The 22,455-nt window shown below is 53.6% G+C and overlaps 3 protein-coding genes across 11 annotated transcripts in view; 2 read left to right on the top strand and 1 right to left on the bottom strand.

Moving 5' to 3' along the window:
- Positions 1-22,455, top strand: part of INO80B (INO80 complex subunit B) — a 327,102-nt gene that overhangs the window by 288,997 nt on the left and 15,650 nt on the right. The gene's annotated exons all lie outside the window — the stretch shown is intronic.
- Positions 802-4,817, top strand: WDR54 (WD repeat domain 54). Of its 3 annotated transcripts, none has more exons than XM_050754487.1 (10): positions 802-949; positions 1,226-1,481; positions 1,947-2,009; positions 2,397-2,463; positions 2,556-2,624; positions 2,933-3,060; positions 3,941-4,041; positions 4,140-4,302; positions 4,478-4,552; positions 4,632-4,817. In XM_050754487.1, the coding sequence occupies exons 1-10, from the start codon at positions 837-839 to the stop codon at positions 4,761-4,763; spliced, it is 1,167 nt and encodes a 388-aa protein (XP_050610444.1). In that variant the 5' UTR covers positions 802-836; the 3' UTR covers positions 4,764-4,817. The 3 variants fall into 3 exon arrangements, with proteins under 3 accessions (XP_050610444.1, XP_050610443.1, XP_050610441.1); XM_050754486.1 differs by having other exon boundaries at positions 806-949; positions 1,259-1,481; XM_050754484.1 differs by having other exon boundaries at positions 806-949; positions 2,556-2,609.
- Positions 4,945-21,361, bottom strand: RTKN (rhotekin). Of its 7 annotated transcripts, none has more exons than XM_050754442.1 (12): positions 20,654-21,361; positions 11,490-11,689; positions 9,625-9,686; positions 9,474-9,527; positions 9,257-9,374; positions 8,856-9,065; positions 7,900-7,994; positions 7,683-7,789; positions 7,330-7,458; positions 6,489-6,657; positions 6,233-6,337; positions 4,945-5,821 (listed from the first exon to the last, which is right to left on the bottom strand). In XM_050754442.1, the coding sequence occupies exons 1-12, from the start codon at positions 20,762-20,764 to the stop codon at positions 5,709-5,711; spliced, it is 1,473 nt and encodes a 490-aa protein (XP_050610399.1). In that variant the 5' UTR covers positions 20,765-21,361; the 3' UTR covers positions 4,945-5,708. The 7 variants fall into 7 exon arrangements, with proteins under 7 accessions (XP_050610399.1, XP_050610393.1, XP_050610400.1 ...); XM_050754436.1 differs by having other exon boundaries at positions 4,945-5,636; XM_050754443.1 differs by having other exon boundaries at positions 4,945-5,373.

Genomic DNA, 22,455 nt, shown 5'->3' with positions numbered 1-22,455 from the left:
GAGACGGGGTCTCAACATGTTGGCCTGGCTGGTTTTGAACTCCTGAGCTTAGGCAATCCGCCCGCCTCAGCCTCCCAAAGTGCTGGGATTACAGGCCTGAGCCATTGCAACCGGCCCCGTTTTCTTTATTTTAAAATTGATTGGTTCTTAAACAATTTAAGAACCGATTGGTTCTTAAACAATTAAACAATTGATTGGTTCTTAAACAATTCAGAGGCTGACTTTCAAGTGCAGCCTCTGAATTATTTAATATATTTCTTCCTCTTGAAATTCTAGAGATAGATTTTTTTGTTATCTTCTCTCTCTAAATGCTTATCCTTTTAAATACGCACCACCACGTAAGAGACTTACTACATTCATTAGCTGTTTCAAAATCCACTTCCCGTTCTCGGGCTCTACACCACCCACTGACCCTTTCCCTCATGGCTTGAGTGTGACAAAGCGTTTGAGTGGGCACCGTGCAGGTGTAGGTTTTCTGCCCGAGTACCGACGTGGCTTCCTAGGTCATCTAGAACTCCCGCGCGGTGGGCGGGGGCAAGTAGGCGCACTGGGCGGCCCAGAGCCAGCCCACTGTTCCCGACACCGTCCTTAACGGCCGACCCTGGCTCTGGTACATCCCCAGCTGAACTGAAGCTCACCGAGCCTTCGTGCGCCATAGCCAACGCTGTCGCAGCAACTCTGCCGTTTCTGCTGCGTCCCGGCCGCGCCGCGGCCTAACAGTCGCCTCGGCAACCACGCGCTCGGGGTCGCTCGCCCCGCCCACAGTTGCCCCGGCAACCGCGCCACGTTCCGGCCGCTCACCCCGCCCAAGGGCCGTGCGTACGTGCGTCGTCTCTATGGTGGCGGTGGATTTGGAGGGACCCTACCAACCAAGAGTCAGGCGAGCCGATCTGGGGGCTGCGGGTGTTACTTCTGACCTAGGCCGGGGGCTTCAGGGATCCGAGCCGAGGTAGAAAGCCTTGGGGTCTTCATCACACTTATTTGGCTCGCAGGCTTGGGGCCATCGGGTGGTCCTGTGTCATCACCATTCCTCCTCTGCGATTCCCCCGTCGCCCCAAAACAGCCCTGGGACTCCCCTGTCTTGCTCCTCGAGACCCTCCCCACGCCATGTGACCCTCCCCCATCACCGTCGTCAGGGCACCCCATCCTGTGACCCAGTATCAGGCATCTTTCGAAATGCTCGATGATAGCCTCCCTCGGACATCTCCGCTGCGTCTGTTTGTAGCGCGCCTGGTGATTCGGAGGCACCTCCCTACAGAATGTTCCGCTGGGAGCGCTCCATTCCCCTTCGAGGCTCGGCCGCCGCCCTGTGCAACAACCTCAGTGTGCTGCAGCTGCCGGCTCGCAACCTCACGTATTTTGGTGTGGTTCATGGACCAAGCGCCCAGCTTCTCAGCGCTGCTCCTGAGGGTGTGCCCTTGGCCCAGCGCCAGCTCCACGCTAAGGAGGGTGCTGGAGTGAGCCCACCACTTATCACTCAGGTGAGGCATGGAGTTAGCAGTGATGTTGCTGAACCCAGTCCTACCCCCAGCCTTTTCTCTCCAAACCTTCAGGAGCAGGCATGTTCTAACTTCAGAATCTCCACCTTTCTGCCCCGCGCGGTGGCTCACGCCTGTAATCCCAACGCTTTGGGAGGCTGAGACGGGCACTTAAGGCCAGGAGTTCGAGACCAGCCTGGCCAACATGGTGAAACCTCTTCTCTACTAAGAATACAAAAATATTAACGGGGTGTGGTGGTGTGCACCTGTAATCCCAGCTACTTGGGAGGCTGAGGCAGGAGAATCGCTTGAACCCAGGAGACTGAGGTTGCAGTGAGCCGAGATGGTGCCACTGCACTCCAGCCTGGGCAAAACAGCAAGACTCCATTCCCCCCCACCCCCCGCCAAAAAAAAAGACTCATCTTCCCTGCTTTGATTTTCTCCCTACACTGATGCACCTCCCTCCAGGTCCACTGGTGTGTCCTCCCCTTCCGAGTGCTGCTGGTACTCACCTCACATCGAGGAATACAGGTAAGAAGAGGACTCTCCTGCTTGCCCCACCAGAGCCTTCTCAGCTCCCCTCCAGGCTTCCAGACTCTTCCCCACTTGCCTCTGAACACTTCCAAACTTTTCACATGCTTGGCCCACTTACTTTTTTTCTATTTCTTATCTTCAATCTTTCCATCTTTTCCAGTTCCCAAGTGTCACCTCCAGTATCTGCCCCTTTACTAGCTGTGTGTTCTTACACTATTAACTTCTCACTCTCACTGTTATCCTCTGAAAAAATTAGGATAAAAATAGTACCTACATCCCAGATTTGTTTTGAGGATTAAATGGGCTAAGGCTAACATGGATATGTGAAGTACTCAGCAGAGGTCAGGTGGGTTATGCCTCCTGGTTCTTGCCCTTGTCTTCCAGATGTACGAGTCCAATGGCTACACCATGGTCTACTGGCATGCACTGGACTCTGGGGATGCCTCCCCAGGTACCTGCAGGACCAAGTGGGGTAGGGGCAGAGAGTGTTTGCTAGGGCTGCAGGAAGGGATATTTCTGATCATTCTTCCCTTTCATATTCAGTACAGGCTGTGTTTGCCCGGGGAATTGCTGCCAGTGGCCACTTCATCTGTGTGGGTGAGGGAGCCAAGGGTAGGGCATGGAGGGGTGCTGGAGCATGTGGGTTGTGGCCAGGAGGATAATGAGGGCCTGAGGAAACTGTGGAAAGTTAGAGGGAAGGGTGGAACTGGAGTGGAATCAGAGACTCCAGTAAACCATGGAAGGGTTCAGAGGATCAGGGTGGGATAGGATGAGGATAGTGAATGAAGGGGCATGGCTGTTGGAGCAGTGAGAGGGGGTTTTGTTACTATGGTTTCTGGGATGGAGTAAGTGTTGAGTATGGTGGCTGGAGACCCAGGTGGGTCAGGAAGTCATCACTGGGGTACTGGTTCTGGCTATAGGAACATGGTCAGGCCGGGTGCTGGTGTTTGACATCCCGGCCAAGGGTCCCAACATTGTACTGAGCGAGGAGCTGGCTGGGCACCAGACACCAATCACAGACATTGCCACTGAGCCTGCCCAGGGACAGGTGAGTGCACTTCCCCTACCCAGCTGGGAGCCTTCCCCACCCTGGGAGGGAGGGGACCTGGCTCTGAGTCTTGGCTCTGCCACTAAACAGGTGGATTGGCAAATCTGCATTTTCCTAGTCTTTAGCAACCAGGTTCGGTGATAAAGCCAGAGATACTTTACATTTATGTAGTATTTTATAGTTAACTAAGGCTTTATAATACTGATGTGAAATGAGGAGTTGGAACAAATGGTTTCTAAGATACTTTCCAGCTCTGAAATGTGCAGCCTCCTTCTCTAGGGCAAGTCCCACCTATTCAGGCCCAGCTCCAGTGCCATCCATCCTCTCCAGGAAGCCTTCCCCATATTCTAGCTCCCACTGATCTCTCTTAGCTGAAACCTGAATTGGCACTGCCCTCAAAAGACAACTCTTGTCTCCCCAATTAATTTGCAAACCTCTTGAGAGGAGGGTATTTTCTTATTCATATTCTCCATTGTACCTGGCATAGGGCTAGGCCCATGGGCTGTGTTGGCTGCCTGGTGTTGGGGGTGCAGGGGCCCAGGGTCTAGTCATGACTGTGACTGGTTCACTACAAGACCTCCAGAAGGTCATGACACTGTGGCCTCAGTTTTATCATCCATCCAGTGAGGCAATTATGCAGCCCCTCCTAACGTGTTACTGGGGGATGGGACTCCACGAAGAAATTCAAGGAAAGCAGTTCATGCTTCCTAAGGGAACGCTGGTGGTAGGGGTGGTTTCTGATGGGTCTAGCTAGTGAGACCCATCTTGCCCTTTGCCTGGAGAGGCAAAGATGCACACACTGCCTCCCTTCCCCTCCTGCCCTGTATACAGGACCATAGCAGGGGAGAAAGGGAAGGGCTGATCTTGCCTTTCCCTTCAGGATTGTGTGGCTGACATGGTGACGGCAGATGACTCAGGCTTGCTGTGTGTCTGGCGGTCAGGGCCAGAATTCACATTATTGACCCGCATTCCAGGATTTGGGTAGGCGAGGCAGAAGGGGTAGAGGGCTTCCTGAGGTAGCTTCAGGTTGGGGAGTACGATTTGATCTGGCAAAACAAAGTTGGGTGTCACCCTTGCAGAGTGCCGTGCCCCTCTGTGCAGTTGTGGCAGGGGATCATAGCAGCAGGCTATGGGAACGGACAAGTGCATCTGTATGAGGCCGCCACAGGAAATCTACATGTCCAGATCAATGCCCATGCCCGGGCCATCTGCGCCCTGGACCTGGCTCCTGAGGTGGGCAAGGTCAGTCTCCTCCTCTGTCCCTACATACCCTTTTTCCTGGCAGTGGAATGTTGAGAAAACACCACAGGCTTGTCTTCGCAACTCAGTGCCTCCCCGGGGCACCTCGACTGGGGATTCCATCTTATACCTGTCCCCTGTCAGGGCATTCTGACTCCCCCCGCTTCCTCTTCCACAGCTACTCTCTGCAGGTGAGGACACCTTTGTGCATATCTGGAAGCTGAGCAGAAGCCCAGAGAGTGGCTACATTGAGGTATGTGTCATGGGGTGGGTGGAATGGGGTGGGCCCAAGCATGGGGCAGCAGTCCCTGACCAGCCCTCTGCTCTCCCAGGTGGAACACTGTCATGGTGAGTGTGTCTCTGACACCCAGCTGTGTGGTGCTCGATTTTGTGATTCCTCGGGCAGCTCCTTTGCCGTAACTGGCTATGACCTTGCGGAGATCCGGAGATTCAGCAGTGTGTGAGAAGAGCAGCCTTCCTTTGTCCCTGTGGTATTCATAAAGTACCCACTCCACCCAGCGTTAGTCTGATTACTCAGTATCACAGTCATATTTCACAGCTGGTAAACTACGCTCCAGGGATGAAGTGAGGCAGGTCTAGACCAGGCAGAGAGAGGCACCCTGTCCTCAGGAGCCAGGTGAAGGCTGCTGTTAAATAGCTTTAATGGTTGATGTGGGAGTCACAAGGGAGGTATGTTTCCTCCAAGGGTTCTTCAGTGCCATCCTCAAAGCTGGTTAGTGCAGGGAGGTAGGGCAGAGTTGGTTCCAGTTTTCTTCCAGGAAGGGTTTAGGGAGGTCCCAGCCAGCCCCAGGAATGAGTCCCTCAGTACCATGGCAACCACAATTTAAGAGGGGCTCCTGCCCACCCCTGCAGCCTACCCCAGGTCCAGCAGAGGAACAGGAGGCCAGACTGGCCAGCTTGCTATAGACAGCGCCGTATCCAGAGCCCGACTGTGCATGGGTCATTTTCTCTTCTGGGCAGATCCTATGCCAGCACCTTTCTCTCTCACACTGGTGACTGGAGCCAAGTGCGAGGTTGGCCTTTACTGCAGAGGCCTCTGGTCCGTGGGGATCGCTGAGGTGGGAGGGGGGCAACCGAGCGAGCCCTCGGGGAGTGGTCTGGGGGTACAGCATCCAGGGAAAAGGTTCGGGGTCTCCCCCAGGGCAGGGGGTGGGTCCAGGCTGGGGCTGGGGCCACTGAGGCAGGCGAGCAGGGGTTAGGCAGGGCAGGCTGGTCTGTAAACATTGCCAGCCAGGGTGGGGGTGTTTCCAGCCTTGCGCCCTCCCGCTGGGTCAGGATGTCTGTCACCGCTGCGATGTCATCCAGCGGCTCAATAGCTGTGGCACCAGGAAGGGATTGGGGGAGGGGTGGGCTAGTCAGAGCTCAGGCCCCAAGCCTACCCAGCCCTATCACCTGTCACTGTAATAGGAGGAAAGCAAAGCCCGGATCTCAGCCGAGATTGCGTTATCCTGCAGGAGCAGCCCCTCACCTAGGCCCCCTGGGGCTATAGGCTCTGATAAAACTGTGGGATGAGGGGCACAAGGTAGATGGGGATGGGAAGGGGACGGGTGGGGAGCAGAGGTGGGTGAAGAAACCAAGAAAGAGGAGAAAACGAAAGCAGTGCCAGGCAAGTGAGGGGTCAGAGGAAGAGACAGGAATCCACATGCAGAAAGGGAAACAGAAAACAAGAAATTAGGAAAGAAATCAATGAAATGATCCTGGCTTATTGGGGTTTTGTTTTGAACTTTGATGGAGGTGGTTCTAAGAAGAGTTGGAGAAGAGAAAAGAACACACAGGATTGGGTGAGAATTGGGTCCCCAGAGATCTGGTGTAGCCCAGAGTGTGCTTTCTCTGTTTCCATTATCTGGTTTCTCTTGAAGTCCCCAACCCTACTTCCCATTAGCTTCCTGGAGTGCACATTCCTCTCACTTACCCATCTCATGGTACAAGGACCCCTGCTTTGCCAGTGCTTGGGGTGGTTTCCGGGAAGCAGGAGTTTCAATTTTCATGATTTCATCACAACACTGCTTCCACTGGCCTGGAGGAAGAGCGCTGATTAGAAGAGAAGGCCAGGCTGCCCTTTCTCCTGCTACATTCCCTTCCACACAATCTTGAAACAGAGACCTTTAGGAAAAATGACAAAACTCCAGTCCTTCCCAGAGGTTCAACCCAGCCCCCTTCTCTCTTACTCATGTCAAAGAAAAGCTGCCACAGAGCCTCCATCCAGCTCTGCAGGGCTTCCCGACTTTCTGTCTGAAGGGTGTGTGTCACCTCATCATCCCCATACTGGTTACTGATGCTTAGCGTGAAGGGCCGTCCTAGAGCCTGGTCCAGCTCCCCTGCCCGGACTCGAGTCTCCTGCAGGAGAAAGAAGAGGTCTACCTTGGTCACAGAAGTTGGCAGTGACAATCAGGCAGCCTTGATCACCCCTGCCTTAGAAGAATGAGCTTGCGGGGCTTTTGCTGAGCCCTCTCATTTGCCTCCTACTGACCAGAGTAGGAAGGAATGGCAAAAAAGGGCTGGAGATGAGACAGCCAGTCCTGAGTCAGGGGAGGAAGAGCAGCTTGAGACAGGGAAAGATGGATTGAGCAAGGCAGGGAAGACACAGAGGTAGGCAAGGATGCTCCAGCCAGAGGTCCCTCAGAATTGCCAAAAAGTAGGCAGGAAAGCCAATAAAAGGGATGGGGAGCAAAAAGGGCAATTGGACCTGGAGAGAAATGGGAAGTGGTAAAATAGATACAAATTGGAATCTGAGGGAGAAGAGGGAGAGAGGATGAAAAGCCCTGAACTGGCAGGCGGGAAAACCCTCTCTGAGACTTGGCAGGGACTGAGGATGGCAAATGAATGGGACAGTCCTCTCCCAGTGATGCTGTGGTGGGGAGAATACGGGCCCCAGAAGCTGGATGTGGCACTGTCAGGAGCAGGAGGCCTGCTTCTATCTCTCTGAGGTACGTGCCCACCCTCCTGGGGCCTGAAGGAGAGGCTCCTGGGCCTGTGCCTTTGGTGGCCTTACCACAAGGGACCCATCACCTTGTTGATGGCAATAGTAAGCAGCGGCTCTTCCCCAGTGTCTGCATCCTCAGGTCGCCGGTAACAGAAGAGGTTTGTGCCTTTTAGAACTCCATGCACTTGTGCCCAGTTCTGCATCTCCCCAGCTGGCTGCACAAATGACTCAACATTTTCTGGGGAAGTCACACCCCCCACTATCTCTCTTCTCAGCCCCCCTTTTGTCCACCCTGCTGTCCATTCCTCCCCTCATCTGGTCATATCCCATTTCTTCCACCCAAATCTTGATTTTTCATTAGCTCTTCTATTCCTGGTTATCCAGCTCTCCTCTGCCTTCTCCCTGCTCCCTTCCACTCCTCAGGGCCCTCTCACCTCACCTGCACCCTGAGGGTACCACTTGCAGTAGGCTGAGTCATGCAGAGAGGCTGAGCTGCCAGACGGCAACACACACTACCATAAAGGGGTAGCCAGGCAGGGTTCTCCTCTGGGGGAGGAGGAAGTGCAGGGTGAGGTAGGGGAATGAGAAGGGGACCGTCCCACAGCCCCTCTTCTCACCATCACATGTGTGTGTCCCCCATGCACATACATGCTTACCATGACTGGCAAGGGTGAGGTCATGTGTGCGGAATCCATCTTGCACTGCTGCCAGGGTGAGTGTGGTGTGAGCCAAGAGGTGGTAACGAGGACCACTAAGGGAGATAGGAGAGAGCATCAGCCGAGGGAGGGGCATGTTGGCCAGCAGGAACTCTAAGGGCTGAGCACATCTGCCCCATTGTTCAGGCTGCCCCACAGAAAACTCGCTTGTCTCCCCAGAGGGTTAGGAATGAACATTTACTGAGCTCCAGCTAAGTGTCAGGACCTATGCTTTATATGTTTTATCCCACTGTATTCCTATGACAGCCCTGTGAGGTTGGTGGCATTCTTCAACTAGATGAGGCAACTTGAGGCTTAGAGAGGTTAAGAAACTTGCCCATAGTTTGTAACTGGAAAGTGGGGGAGTTTGAATTTGAACCCATATCTGTGTCCAAAATCAGTATTCTGTTGACTACCCAAAGGTTCTCAAACTGCTTCTCAGAGTCTCAGTGGTCCCATGAGGTGTCTCCGGGTGCATGTAGATACCACCACAGGTCCAGGGTACTCTGCTCCAACCAAGAAGCTCTGCTCTATCCACATAAAATGTATTTGCTAGGCTGAGTGCTGTGGCTCATGCCTGTAATTCTACCACTTTGGGAGGCCGAGGCGGGAGGATCACTTCAGCCCAGGAGTTCGAGACCCCGTCTCTAAAAATAAAATGTATTTGCTGCTACTAAAATGTTAAGACCCCAAGGCCTAAGTCTCCCTGCCTTCCTACTGGTATTCTGGACTGGCTTCAGCCCAGCTCTGGGGCGTGGGCTGGAATGCCTCCCAGCTACGTGGCCACTGCTCATTCATGTCTGTCTGCACATCCTGGCAGCAATGCAAAATGGGTTCTGCACACTCAACACAGTTCAGAGGTCACCTGTGGGCCGAATATAGGCAGCTGAGGGTAGTGGCAGTGTGCAAGGCCTTACCCAACAGCTGGGGTGGGAAGCAAGATGGGACTGCTCCCTGAACCCCCAGCACTGTCCAGCGATGCCCGGACACGCCTCCCTGAGGAGCGGCCCAGGGAGCTGCTGAGTTTGGTGGCAAGCCTCTTGGGGGCACCAGTCAGGGCCCCCTCTTCTTCCACACAGGCCCCATACAGCTCTAACCGAAGTTCAAAGTCTGGCCCCGCCTCAGCGCTGGTGGGAGGAAGGAGGGTGATCACAGGAAAGTCCAGGGAGGCAGAGGGTGGGGGATGTGGGTGGGGCAAGTGCAGGACAGCTCCACAGGGAAGGCCAGGTGCCCCCCACCCACAGCTTCCTCCCCTGGAACTTGCTCATCTAGAACTGGAGCAGAGTGGAGGAAGGGAGCCACAGTTTGAGGTACTCACAAGAGCACATTGCTCTGAAAGGAGATGTCTGTAAGGGTCCTGTCCACCAGGATCATCTCTGTGTCCTGGATGTGTTCCCCCAGCTGCAGTAGCAGGAACACAGCCCAGCGGTGCAAGTCTAGGAACAAAGAGGGCAAAACTCAAAAAACACGTCCCACAAGAGCCTCCTACGTCAGGGTCATTCCCCTGAATCTGTCCCAGGGTGTGTGGAACTCACCACCTTTGTTCTTGAAATATTCTGTGTCCTTCCACATGAGTGGAATCCGGAGGTCTAAGGGGCAGGGGGGTAGGAACAGATGTTGAGATGGGGCAAAAGGCCGTGTGCTTGGGCAAGGGGTGCCAGCAGCTGGGGTAGCTGTGCTTCTTACCGGAGATGCAGACCCGGCCGCGGCAGGGGGAGCGCTCAGCGGGCGGGCCACTGTCAGAAGGCCTGTGGATAAATAACAATGTCCTGGCCTGGCCTCTAGCCACTATTCCCCCTTGCTCTGGTCCCAAGGACTCTAGGATCGCCCTGGTCCCAGGGCTTCAGCCACCAGGTCCCCAGCCAGGCTGACAGGCAGGGCTGAGGGACTATAAAGGGAAAGTTGTCCATTGAACCCAGCAGTTTGCCAGGCTTGGGGACACCAGGGACACTCAAGCCACGTTAACTCACACATAAGGCACAAGCTCAGGGCTCCTCTCTCCAAGCACCCTCCCTGACCACCTCTCCAGACCCCTGCCAAGGACAGGTGTGGCCTTGAGGGGACAGGTGCCCACAGAGAGACTTCATTTCCAGGGCTCTCCATTAAACCCCTGCCTTAGAGGCATTTCCAGGCTTTTTTTTTTCTTTCTGTTTTCTTTTTTTTTTTAACAATAGGAAGGCTGCTTATTTCCCACTATCCCATCACTGCTTTGATATAGGAGGGTACTGGGTCAGAAAATAATTTGGCCAACGTTTGTTCAAAGGGAAATCACCAATAGGGAAGAGTTACATTCTATTCACTACAGACCCTTTTCCTTCCCTACCACACCCCAACTTTGATTTCTCCTTTTTCCTCCTGGCCCTATATGCTGTACCCTACTAGTGCCCCAAGTTCTGCAGCCCCCTACCCACCCCACTGCAGGGCCCAACACCCCACCTTCCTTCCCTCCCCACGCATCAGGACTCACCACATGTGTCTCTTTCCTGAAGCGACTGCCAGTTCATCTGTACTTGTCCATAATGCCACTAAAGTAATTACTGACTTAGTAGAGCCTTAAGCTAAATGATGTGGCACTAATGGCAATGTGTTTAGCTGCCAGGCACTTGGGGTGTATCTCAAATCACCTGTGTGGGCTGTGTGAGGACTTCGGCAGGACAGAGTCTGTCCATGCTGCTTTTCAGGAGAGGCTGTCCCCCCGCCAGCTTGCCCTTCCTCTAGCTTCATGGGATAGCCATAGAGTGGGTTTTCTGCCTTCTGGTAGCTTCATGGGTGAGCTCCTGGCAACCTCCCCTTGTGTCAGCCTTCATGGGTGGAATGAGCACCACGCCTGTGAGGGGCTGGGACTAATTCCCCAAGCAGCCTCAGTGGAGTAAGTAGGCCACTTTCCTAAAAACCAGTTCTCCAAATGACCACTTTATCCAAATTGGCATATTCTTAGAATAATTTGCCAAATATTTTCCCCACTATTTTGGTTTTATCATGGCATCACTTAAGTCATTATAGACTTGTCAGATCAACAGTCTAATGTCAGTGTTGCTTACATTTTACATCCAGAAGCTGCACCCTTTTAGAATGCACAATCTAATTTGTTTGAATGGGTAGGCTTTCCTTAAGTGGTTTCTTATTTCCTTTCCCACTCCCTGCCTCTGATGGTGAACCCCGGATAACAAACTATTGTCGGTATGTGGTAAATTGGCCATTTTGTGAACCAGCATTGAGGAAATTAATTTTCCAAAAGCCAGGTAGCCAGTCTTACTGGATCACAGACAGGGCTTAGCAAATTAGTGCTTTTGCATTACTTGCTACCCTTCAGATCAGCTACCTTTCACTAGACACACTGACTTTCCTAAGTCCTGCCCTGCCTACTCACAAATGCGCCTCTGGGCAACACATAATGGTGGTAAAACACCAAGGTCTCTCCCAGGTCCCTGATAAGACTTCATGGGGAAGTCATCTTTAAGGTGGTCCACATGCCACACATGCACACACTGCACCATCACCACCCAGAAGGCCTCCTGCCTCCATCAAGGCCTTGCCTCCCCCTTGCTCACCGCCGGCCTGTCTTCCCCAGCACCTGCGCCTCCTTGCGCCGCTGCAGCTCGCCCATGTAGCTGAGGATGCGGCTGTTGCACACTAGCAGGCTCTTGGTGGCCTCCAGAGCCTGCTCTCGCTGGGAGCAGGCTGCCAGCAGCTTACAGGCCCCTTCCCTCATCCGGATCTCATGGTCTAGCTTCCTCTGCAACTCCGTGTCCTAGCCAGGGTTGGGGGAAGGGTGAGAAGGAAATGTCAGTCAGAGGACAGGCTAAAGCACTCCCCAGTCCCCAAGTGGGCTGTGGCCAGTAAAACTGACAAGAAACTAATGTTTTAGGCAGTTCAAGAGCAGGCACTGGGTGTCAATCTCAGTTGCCCACGAATATCCAGAGAAGCTTTGTAGCCAGGTGCAGTGGTGTGTGAGGGAGGCTGAGGCGGGAGGATCCCTTGAGCCTAGGAGATCAAAGGCCAGCCTGAGCAACATAGTGAGACCCCACCTCTAAAAAATATATATAACAAATAAGAAAAATAGAGATGCCCTCATGCATTTGATGGTTGGAAGTATAAATTCCTTCAGCCTCTTTTGAGTGCAATTTGGAAAAAAATCTATGAAAACTACAAATTCATATATCCTCTAATCCAGCTATCCAATATCTAGGAGTTTATCTTACACATATAGTTTCACATATAACTAGGTAAAGCCATACATACAAAAATATTCATTGCAGCATTGTTTTAAAAATCAAAATTAAGGCCGGGCACGGTGGCTCAAGCCTGTAATCCCAGCACTTTGGGAGGCCGAGACGGGCGGATCACGAGGTCAGGAGATCGAGACCATCCTGGCTAACACGGTGAAACCCCGTCTCTACTAAAAAAAAATACAAAAAACTAGCCGGATGAGGTGGTGGGCGCCTGTAGTCCCAGCTACTCGGGAGGCTGAGGCAGGAGAATGGCATAAACCCGGGAGGCGGAGCTTGCAGTGGGCCGAGATCCGGCCACTGCACTCCAGCCTGGGCGACAGAGTGAGACTCCGTCTCAAAAAAAAAAAAAAAAAAAAAAATCAAAATTAAAACCCCCTCAGTAGGACATTGGTTAAGTAAGTAACAGCACATCTGTACCCTGTAGTATTGCAGACATTAAAGAGGTATGCATTTGTATACAGATATGAAACAATCTCCAAAATAAATTATGTGAGGAAAGAATGGTAGTATTACACATACATGTATGATATATATGTGTATGCATGCATATATATACATATATATAGATATGCATATTTATGCATAAAATATTATTGATTTTAGGCCTGGGAGCCAGGAATGGAAAACATTTATGATACTTTTTTTTTTTTTGAGACTGAGTCTCACTCTGTCACCCAGGCTGGAGTACAGTGGCGCGATCTCAACTCACTGCAACTTCCGCCTTCCAGGTTCAAGTGACTCTTGTGCCTCAGCTTCCTGAATAGCTGAGATTACAGGCATGCACCACCATGCCCAACTAAGTTTTGTATTTTTTTTTTTTTTTGAGACTGAGTCTCACTCTGTTGCCCAGGCTGGAGTGCAGTGGCATGATCTCGGCTCACTGAAACCTCCACCTCCCAGGTTCAAGCAATTCTCCTGCCTCAGCCTCCGGAGTAGCTGGGATTACAGGTGTGAGCCATCACACCCAGATAATTTTTATATTTTTAGTAGAGACGGGGTTTCACCATGTCGGCCAGGCTGGTCTCGAAATCCTGACCTCAGGTGATCTACCCGCCTCAGCCTCCCAAAGTGCTGGGATTATAGGCATGAGACACCACGCCCGGCCGAACTTTTGTATTCTTAGTAAAGATGGGGTTTCGCCATGTTGGCCAGCCTACTCTCGAACTCCTGGCCTCAAGTGATCCTCCCGCCTCGGCCTCCCAGAGTGCTGGGATTACAAGCTTGAGTCACCATACCCAGCCTAATGATACTTTATATATACTCTTTGTACTACTGGAAATTGTATTTCCTTTAAAAAATATTAGATCTTTGGAGTTTAAAAAAAAAATGACCAGGCCCTACCTAAGATTTGCAGAATAAGAATCTCTAGGAGTAGGGCATATGTACTTTTGGAAAAGTCCCCAAGTGATTCTGAGGTACAGCCAGGTTGAGAACCACCAACTTATGGGAATGGATAGAAGGAAAGGCAAATGAGAGTTATCCCTCAGACTCAAGTGATGCTGGGGACATCTAGTTGGCAAGGGATCAGTGGACAAGGAGCATACCACCTACAGTGTTCATTGATGCTGCACAGAGCCCTATACACCCCAAATTAGAAGACTAGAAGACCCAACACCTACTGGCCCTCTGAGCTTGGGAGATAAGGTCAGAGGCAAGGAATGGGGATGGGAAGGTAGGTGGTCCAGGAGTGAGAGACTGTGGATAAGGGCCAGCTGAGAGGCACTGGGAGAGACACCAGGATTCTCAGGAACATTCATTTAGAAAGGAGCCCTTCCTGCTTCTTAAAAAGCAATGGGCAATTAGCTCAACCTCCTTAAGCCTCAGTTTCCCCATCTGTAAAGCAGGAATGGAAATAGTCCCTAGATCCTAGGGCTGTGAGAATTCTGTGAGGCAGGAACTTAAAGCACTTAGCACAGTGCCCAGCATGCGGCATACATCAATGGCAGGGATGCTTATTTTCATGATGCTATACTTTGGCGGTAGCAGCATTTACTCACTGGAGCATTCCTGTGCTCTGCAAGGCTGTACATTTAAAATCCAGCTGGGAGATGAGAGATGACAACTTTAATGGCTGCTCCATAAGTGCCATGTCATGGCACAATCATGCTCACAAGAAACAGACTCTGTTTGCTTCTGGCTGAGGTGATCAAGGAAAGCTTCAGAGAGGAGTTGGAAGACTAACTCCATCACAGTGTACAGATTGGTTCAGGAGACAAGTCGAGCCACCCATTTGAAACAGGGGAACTAATGTGACCACCCCAAACCTGTCTTTTTCCTCATACCAGCTCTCCTCCATACCCTGTGCCCTTGTATCTGTCCCTAGTGGCTCCAGCCTTCAAGTCTCTCAGACCTGAACACCCTAATTTCCCTCTTCTAAAACCCCTGTCCTGCCTGCCTACAGATGCTTCCTTGGCTATTTTCTGGGCCACCGTGCTAGGCCGGACTTTTATCACCTTCCCCCACCACCATCCACCTGTTTTCCTTCTGTAATAAGCCAACCCTTTCCCAAAGTCCCTCCACCAAGAAGCCCTTTCAGACTACATAGGTCCTCCCAGTCTAGTTTTGTCTGCACCAGGGTTCTACGCTGCCTGCCAACCCCCACCCTAGTCTGCACCCAGCTTCAGCCACAAACATCCCAAATGGGTGAGCCCGGCAGGAAGGGGACACAGAGGTGTCCTCAACCCCCATCTTGGCTAGTCTCATCCCAGTCCCAGCACTCACGGATCCTTCCCCAGCCCTGTCCATTGCGAGAGGCGCGCACAGGCGCGCGAAGTCCAGAGAGCTGCACTGGCCTGGGGAGCCGGCGGGGCCCGAGGGCCGCGGGAAATCGGAGGAGCCAGGGCGCCGGCGTAGCTGCACCGCCTCCAGCCACAGCGATCAGGGCGCCGGTGACATCAGCTCCCAATTGCCGCGAGAGCAACTGAAGGGTACCAGGGCGTTGGAGGTCCCTCTGGGCACCTGGTTGGGCTTGGCTCAAGGCGGTGCTTCCACCGAGACTCCGTCGCGGCAGGAAGGGACCTCCGGGAGTGCGCCCCACCGCCCTGGAAAAGCTCCTGGCCTTCACGACGTGCTCCAGCTCCGGGAGGCCCCTCCCGCGTAGCGTTTACCCTCCAAGTTGACCCCTTGCCTGAGAGTATGGAGGGCGGATAGTGTATACATTAGGAGAGCTGGGGCCCTAGGGAGGTCGCTGGGCCTAGCATGGATGAGCGGGACCACAAGCCCAGACACCTCCTCTATTTCCTTACTGCTCTCCAGCCCCAAATCCACTCTCCCAAGGCCCAAGGCCGGGAGCGCCCTAGGAAACTGGCTCCCACCTTTTCACGCAGAGGAACTGGGAATCCTGGCTCAGGATCTGGACCCTTGTGCTTCTAGCGTTTCCCCACCCCAGGGATAGTTCTTTGTTGCCCCCTCCCCACCCAAACGCACCCTCTCCCCAAGTGGGCATCATTTCCCCTAGGCTCCCCTGGGAAAGAGCCCAGAGCTGGGTGTCAGCTGGACCTGGGTCAGATCCCAAGGGGCTAGAGAATGAGTCATGTGCCCCCCACACATTAGGCCCCCTGTTGATATCCCTTCCACCCCTCCCACTCTCTTCTGTCTCTGACTTCCTGCTCTGCTTCTCACCACCCTCTGTTTCCTTCAGAATTTCCACCAGGGCTAAGTACAAATCCTGGCTTAGGGACTTGACAAGCCCAGAGAATTTGACCCCTGGAGCCTGATTTGTAAAATGGGGAGTATTCCACCTCCTTCGTAGCACTGTTTGAGAATTATATGGGAAAGTCTCATCTCTACCCAGGCCTAGCACATGTTTTAAAACAAGCTCCCTTTACTTGCAGCTTGAGTCACTTCCTCCAGAAAGTCTTCTGGGATTTACTCTTCCATGACTCTCTCTCTTAACATTCCCTGAAACATCAATGGGTCTCTCTTTTGAGGACCTGCTGAACTTGGTTGAGAAAGAACACAGCACCCTCAGCCACTCTCCTAAAGGAGAGTGACCAAAGTGAAACTAAGCCTCTCTTCTGCCCCAGAACTTGAACAGGCCTCCCACAGAGAAAAATTACATTTTTTGGAGGAGGGCAGGATGCAGAATTTAAACATTTACATACCTAGACCAGCTCTGTCCAATAAAACCTTCTGCGGTGATGGAAATGTTCAGTAGCCATCTAGCACTTGAAATATGGCTACAGCAACTGTAACTGACATGGACACTGCAGAGGACTATGAATGGCAAATAGGTTTTATCTCATGCACTGATGGAGGATAATTAGGTAGAGTCCCAACGAGTTCACTGGACACCTTTCTACAAATTAGGAAAAGTTGACCCTCTCCAGGCAAAAAAAAAATAGATAAAGGTGCTCCCTCCTGATGCAGTTGAAACCAGACCAGGACTCTCACCTCTGGCTGGCACCTGTGTGAAGGACAGACACAACCTGCACAGTTTATGCCAAGATGGTCCTGAGAAAGATTCTGAGGCCGACTCTGGGCTCATTGATAAAGAGTGCCAAAATTGACCAGTAACATCTACTATGATCCAGGGAGTAGGGGCAGGGCTTGAGCAGGGCAGCACATCCTGATCTAGACTCTTTGCAGTCCTGCCTCTGACCTCTCAGCAGCAGCCCCTGCCTGGTCCAGGCAGTCACTTCCACAGCTTCCTCCATCTTCCCCACCTCCGTAAACAGTCACACCACCCAGTTGCTTAGCCACATACCTGGGAATCATCCTGGAGTTCTCTTTCTTTGCCTTACCCCTCCCCCCATTCAATCCATCAGCAAATCCTGTCAGACCTACCACTACCATTTTAAATCTACTCCCTTTCTCCACCATGAGCATTTTAATTCACACCACCAGGTTTACTACCCTATTACTGAAACAGCCTCCCACCTGGACATTTGCGACCTCTCTTGCCAACCCTCCACGCCCAACCCTACCATCAACTTCCCACCAGCCTATTCTCCATAGCAGCCATCATTTAAAAACATGACTCATGGGTCATTCCCTTGCTTAAAACCCTTCCATGGCCCAACATCACACTTAAGGTGAAATCCAGGTGCTTTATCATGGTCTTCAAGGCCCTGCATGATCTGGCCCCTGCCCATCAGCTCCACCCCAACTACTATATTCCAGCCACACTGGCTCTCTTTCCCACAAATATATTACCCTCATCCTCATCTCAGGGCCTTTGCCCTTCCTCCAATCTTCACGTATCTCCAAATCCTCCTGAGCTTAGCTCAAAGATCTCCCAACAGAGGCCTCCCCTGACCTCACATCTAACATTGCCTGCCTCATCTGATTTTCATTACATCCCCATTTTCATCATAATTTCTTTACGTGATATTATTTATGTGTTTGTATGTATATTTCTGTTCTCCCACTACAATGGAACTTTCTTGTCTTGTTCACTGAGGTATCTTATGGTCTAGAAAGGAGCTTGGCACATAGTACATGTTCTATACATGTGTTTAAGAATACATAGGTAGGCCGGGCGCGGTGGCTCAAGCCTGTAATCCCAGCACTTTGGGAGGCCGAGACGGGCGGATCACAAAGTCAGGAGATCGAGACCATCCTGGCTAATCCGGTGAAACCCCGTCTCTACTAAAAAAATACAAAAAACTAGCCGGGCGAGGTGGCGGGCGCCTGTAGTCCCAGCTACTCCGGAGGCTGAGGCAGGAGAATGGCGTGAACCCGGGAGGTGGAGCTTGCAGTGAGCTGAGATCCGGCCACTGCACTCCAGCCTGGGTGACAGAGTGAAACTCCGTCTCAAAAAAAAAAAAAAAAGAATACATAGGGCAAGGTGCAGTGGCTCACACCTGTAATCTCGACATTTTGGGAGGTCGAGGTAGGAAGATCGCTTGAGCCAGGACCAGCCTGGGCAATATAGTGAGACCTCGTCTCTATAAATAATTGAAAAAAACAAATACATGAATAAACAGCACCTTGCCATCTCAAGGGCCAGCAGAATCCTTACTCATAGCCCAGAGTCCTTCTCTTCTCTAGTAAAGCTACATCCTTTCTGCAAACCTCGCTCACACTGAACTCCTCTCTTCTTCCCATACCTAAAAGGAACCCTTGTCCCCAGAACAGACATCTACACTCACCCACAGAGCTTCCTGAAATAGGTGTAAAAACCCTGCTGCAAACATAAGACTACGATGGGCAGAACTGAGCCTGGGTCCACACACTGCACCCAACACAAGGCATAGGGAACCACCTGTCCCTCTCCCCACTTTAAGCAGGCCTGGCTCTCCCCACCATGCTCTAGCAGGAATGTGCAGGGCAGACATTGGGGCTGGGATGCAAGTGAAGAAAGTGTATACTCCAAGGGTCGGGGGATTACCTCCAGGCTGAGTGCCATCTGCCGAATGTAGAGCATATTCAGGTCCTCCAGGATGTGCAATCTGTCCTGCATCTCTGTGCCCCCCGGTGCCCTTTCCTTTGTCAGCCCCTCCAGAGGGGGGACAGACAGGTACCACACTGTCCCACAGTTCCTCCTCCCACTGTTCCCTCAGTCTTTAAAGAGGTGGCCAGCTCTTGGGCAGAGGTCAGAGGCTGCCCTTATCCCTCTGCACTCCTGTTAAACCTCTCTGGCTGCTGTGACAAATTTTCCTCGCCCACTGCTGCTCCGGGGCCCTGCTGTGAGCCAGGCAGGGAAAAAAAGGAAAGCGAAGTGAGGATGAGTGGGGTCCCAGGAGGAAAGGCCAGCTGCAGAGGGGGCTCTAGGCACAGAGTGTCCAGTCTCGCTTTGGTGGCAGCTGTTCTCCCAGCTGTGGAAGAAAAAGGCCCTTTCATTCCGACTCTGGCCGCTCCCCAGCCCCCGCCCACATCCCTGGCCTGGTGGACAGAGAATCTATGTGTGGAGAGGGCAATGAGGGGCAGGCACAACTGGAAGGGGGCAGGGAAACGACGCCTCATGCAGGTTCTAGAGCCATAGGGCTTGCAGGAGGTTGGAGCTTTCCGAGAGGGGTTCCGGCTTAGTTTGAGAAAGTTAGGAAAAAGAGCCACAGAGGTGAGGACCTCAGGGGAGAGTGAGCCCAGGGAGCCCAGGACAAAGGGGTGAGTTGGTAAAGCAGCCCAGCCCCAGGGCCACCCCTTCCAACTCAGGGCCCCCATCCAGCCCGCTCCACCCTGGACTCACAATTACCTCGCTTTTCCAGAGAAGGGAGGAGAGGGAGGGAGGAAAGCAGGGGTGTGCCTGTCTGCTGCTGTCCCGCTCCCTTCTGCAGGCCCCTTCCCTTCCAGACAGGAAACCAGCCCCGAATCCCAGCCAGCTGCAGCCTAGCGCCCCCGCCTCCACGCCAGGCCCACGGAGTCACACTCCACTCGGCGGCCGCCGGGCTCTGCGGCTCCGCCCCAGCTCCTCCGAGCTGTCCCCGAAGGCCAGGCTAATCCCAGGGGCGGCCCCAGCTCCCAGGCCCCTCCTCCTGGTCCCAGGCCTCGCCCCTTACTGCCCCACGCTGGCCCCACGCGGGTTCCTCGGGCCCAGTCGCTTGGGGGCAAGGGGACCCGACAAAGGCCCCCTCTCCGCAGGCCCACCAGCTTCTGAATCAGAGAAGGCACGGGACACCGGGACAAGGGTGTGAAAGAGCCTTTGTTCTGGGCAGGCTGGAGGGAAAGGGCAGAAGCCAGGCCTGGAATCCCAGCCGGGAGGGCGAGGGGGCGGGAGGAAGGCCCACCTCACTTAACCCTTTCCAGACCCGGAAGGGAAGGCTTGGAACTGGGCTCTCCTTGGGCGAGTGTGAGTCTGACCTTGGGGACAGAAGAGTCTTCGGGATAGCTATTCGCCCTGTTAGTCCCCGCTCAACCACACACCTTCAGCCCCGCCCTAGCCTCTAGGGCTTTACAGGTGGGGCTCCAACCGGTTAACGCGTGGACGGTGGACGGGGGAAACGCTCAGCCTAGGGGCTGGACTCCTCTTAGGCACCAGGAAAGGAGGCGGAAATTTTGCGTGTGGGAAGTAACCCCAAAGAGTTAAAAGCCCTGCAGGGGCATAGAGGAGCCTTTGAATTGGGCTTCCGAGAAGCGAGCCACCCCGGCCTAAAGTCGGGATTGATGACAGGCTGGCCCAGATGGCTGCGACAGGTTGTGGGATGGGGCTGGCGGCAGGGGAACAAGCGGGAGCCCAGGCCAAGAGTCCGAGCGTTTGGGGCCCGCCTAGTTGCCCACTGCCCTTGGCCTGGGGATACCCAGGACATTTTGGGGTCCAGGCACATTTTGGGAGTCGAGCTGGGGCCCTACAAATGGAGACCAACCTGGCTTTTTCCAGGCTCAGGCAAATCATCCTAACCAGGCCGGGGAATGGGCAGCACGGATCCAGTGAAAATGCAGACCGTCCACACCTTACTTTTCAAGTCAACAACTCCGTCGGGTTTGTACCCAGACAGTGCGTCCCCGTCCCTCGGCGTCCACGCGGGCGAGGGAAGGAGGCCGAGGTGGCTGGGGCTGCCCCCGGGATTCCGCGGAAGGGGAAGGCAGGGACGCGGGTCTCTCACCTCGGGCGGGTCGCTGAAGAGGCTGAGTCGGAAGCGGCCGCGTTTGAACTCCATCTCCAGGGCGGAGCCCCTGGCCACGGTGACCCGGCTCCGGTGGTTTCGGGAGAACATGTTGGCTGCCCTGCGACTTCGCCTGCGCAGTGCGCTCCCCGCGCCGCCCGGCTTAGTCTCCTCTCCGCGGCTTCTGTCTCTCGACGCTCGCCCGCCAGTCCGGCCGGGAATCTCCCGCTGCGGGGCTCCAAACCCCGCCCCCGGAGACGACACCTGGGCCGGGCAGGGCGCGGCAACCTCCTCTTCCACCCCCGCCAAAGGCCCAGCCCGTCCGGCCAGTCCCTGGGCGCCAAGCCGACCTGGCCCGACGGCCCCGGAGCCAGAGGCGCCCTGCACCTCGCGAGCACTGCGGAGGCGCGTTCTCCCTGCCCGCGCGGGTCGCGAGCGCTTACCTGGACTTGGGGCGGGCTGAGAAGCCCTGCCCCGCCAGCCGCCCCCGCCTGGCAAGCCTGGCTTCACGGGCGCTGAAAACCCCGTGGCCAAGGGATCGCCGCGTAGCACGTTCCGGCTCTACTCGGGCCCTGGGACCTTGCCCAGTTTCAATCCCGGCAGCCTCTGAAGAGACCATTTCAACATCCCACAGTCCCGAATATTCCTTCTTCGTCCCCCTCCCCACTTAGGCTCCTCTGCGAGGCTATCCGCAGAAGCCTAGTGGCCACAACTGATGAGGCGGTGCTTAAACACGTCGTGAAACCCCAGCTCTGCCACTGACTCACCTTGCAGTCATTGACTTGGTCCAGTCATTGGCCTTTCTGAGCTTCAGTTTTCTCATCTGTTCAGTGGGAATACTGTAATTATCACCTCTTCTCAAGTTGCTATGAGGATTACCTAGAAGAATGAGGGTAAAATGCCCAGCATAGTGCCTGGCACAAGGCAAGTGCCCCATATTTGCAGCCATAAAGAGCAGCCGGGCGCGGTGCAATCCCAGCACTTTGGGAGGCTTAGGAGGGTGGATCACAGGTTCGAGACCAGCCTGACCAAAATGGAGAAACCCCGTCTCTACTAAAAATACAAAATTTAGCCGGCCGTAGTGGCGCATGCCTGTAATCCCAGCTACTTGAGAGGCTGAGGCAGGAGAATTGCTTGAACCCGGGAAGCAGAGATTGTGGTGAGCTGAGACTGTGCCACTGCACTCCAGTCTGGGAAACAAGAGCAAAACTACATCTCAAAAAAAAAAAAAAAAAAAAAAAAAAAAGACTGGGCACAGTGGCTCAAGTCTGTAATTCTAGCACTTTGGGAGGCCAAGGGGGACTGATTACTTGAGCTCAGGAGTTGGAGACCAGCCTGGGCAACATGGTGAAATCCTGTCTCAACAAAACACACACACACAGACACACACACAAATTAGCCTGGCCTGGTGGTGGTGCATACCTGTAGTCCCAGCTACTCGGGAGGCTAAGGTGGGAGGATGGCTTGAGCCCAAAAGATCAAGTCCAGCCTGGGCAACATAGTGGGACCCCATCTCTTTTTTTTTTTTTTTTTTTTTTTTTGAGATGGAGTCTCGCTCTGTCGCCCAGGCTGGAGTGCAGTGCCCGGATCTCAGCTCACTGCAAGCTCCGCCTCCCGGGTTTACACCATTCTCCTGCCTCAGCCTCCCGAGTAGCTGGGACTACAGGTGCCCGCCACCTTGCCCGGCTAGTTTTTTGTATTTTTTTTTAGTAGAGACGGGGTTTCACTGTGTTAGCCAGGATGGTCTCGATCTCCTGACCTCGTGATCCGCCCGTCTCGGCCTCCCAAAGTGCTGGGATTAC

This window comes from Macaca thibetana, chromosome 13 (assembly GCF_024542745.1).
Source record: "Macaca thibetana thibetana isolate TM-01 chromosome 13, ASM2454274v1, whole genome shotgun sequence".
Classification (NCBI taxonomy): domain Eukaryota; kingdom Metazoa; phylum Chordata; class Mammalia; order Primates; family Cercopithecidae; genus Macaca; species Macaca thibetana.
This window is presented reverse-complemented; position numbering and strand designations above follow the sequence as displayed.

Excerpts from the sequence above, each read along its gene's own strand:
- RTKN (XM_050754436.1), bottom strand. The coding sequence starts at position 20,764 with ATGTTCTCCCGAAACCACCGGAGCCGGGTCACCGTGGCCAGGGGCTCC. Across the intron at positions 9,528-9,624 it reads CGGCCGGGTCTGCATCTCCG|ACCTCCGGATTCCACTCATG; the intron begins GTAAGAAGCACA and ends CCTGCCCCTTAG. Across the intron at positions 7,459-7,682 it reads GTGGTACCCTCAGGGTGCAG|CCAGCTGGGGAGATGCAGAA; the intron begins GTGAGGTGAGAG and ends TCATTTGTGCAG.
- WDR54 (XM_050754487.1), top strand. The coding sequence starts at position 837 with ATGGTGGCGGTGGATTTGGAGGGACCCTACCAACCAAGAGTCAGGCGA. Across the intron at positions 1,482-1,946 it reads GCCCACCACTTATCACTCAG|GTCCACTGGTGTGTCCTCCC; the intron begins GTGAGGCATGGA and ends ACCTCCCTCCAG. Across the intron at positions 4,042-4,139 it reads ACCCGCATTCCAGGATTTGG|AGTGCCGTGCCCCTCTGTGC; the intron begins GTAGGCGAGGCA and ends TCACCCTTGCAG.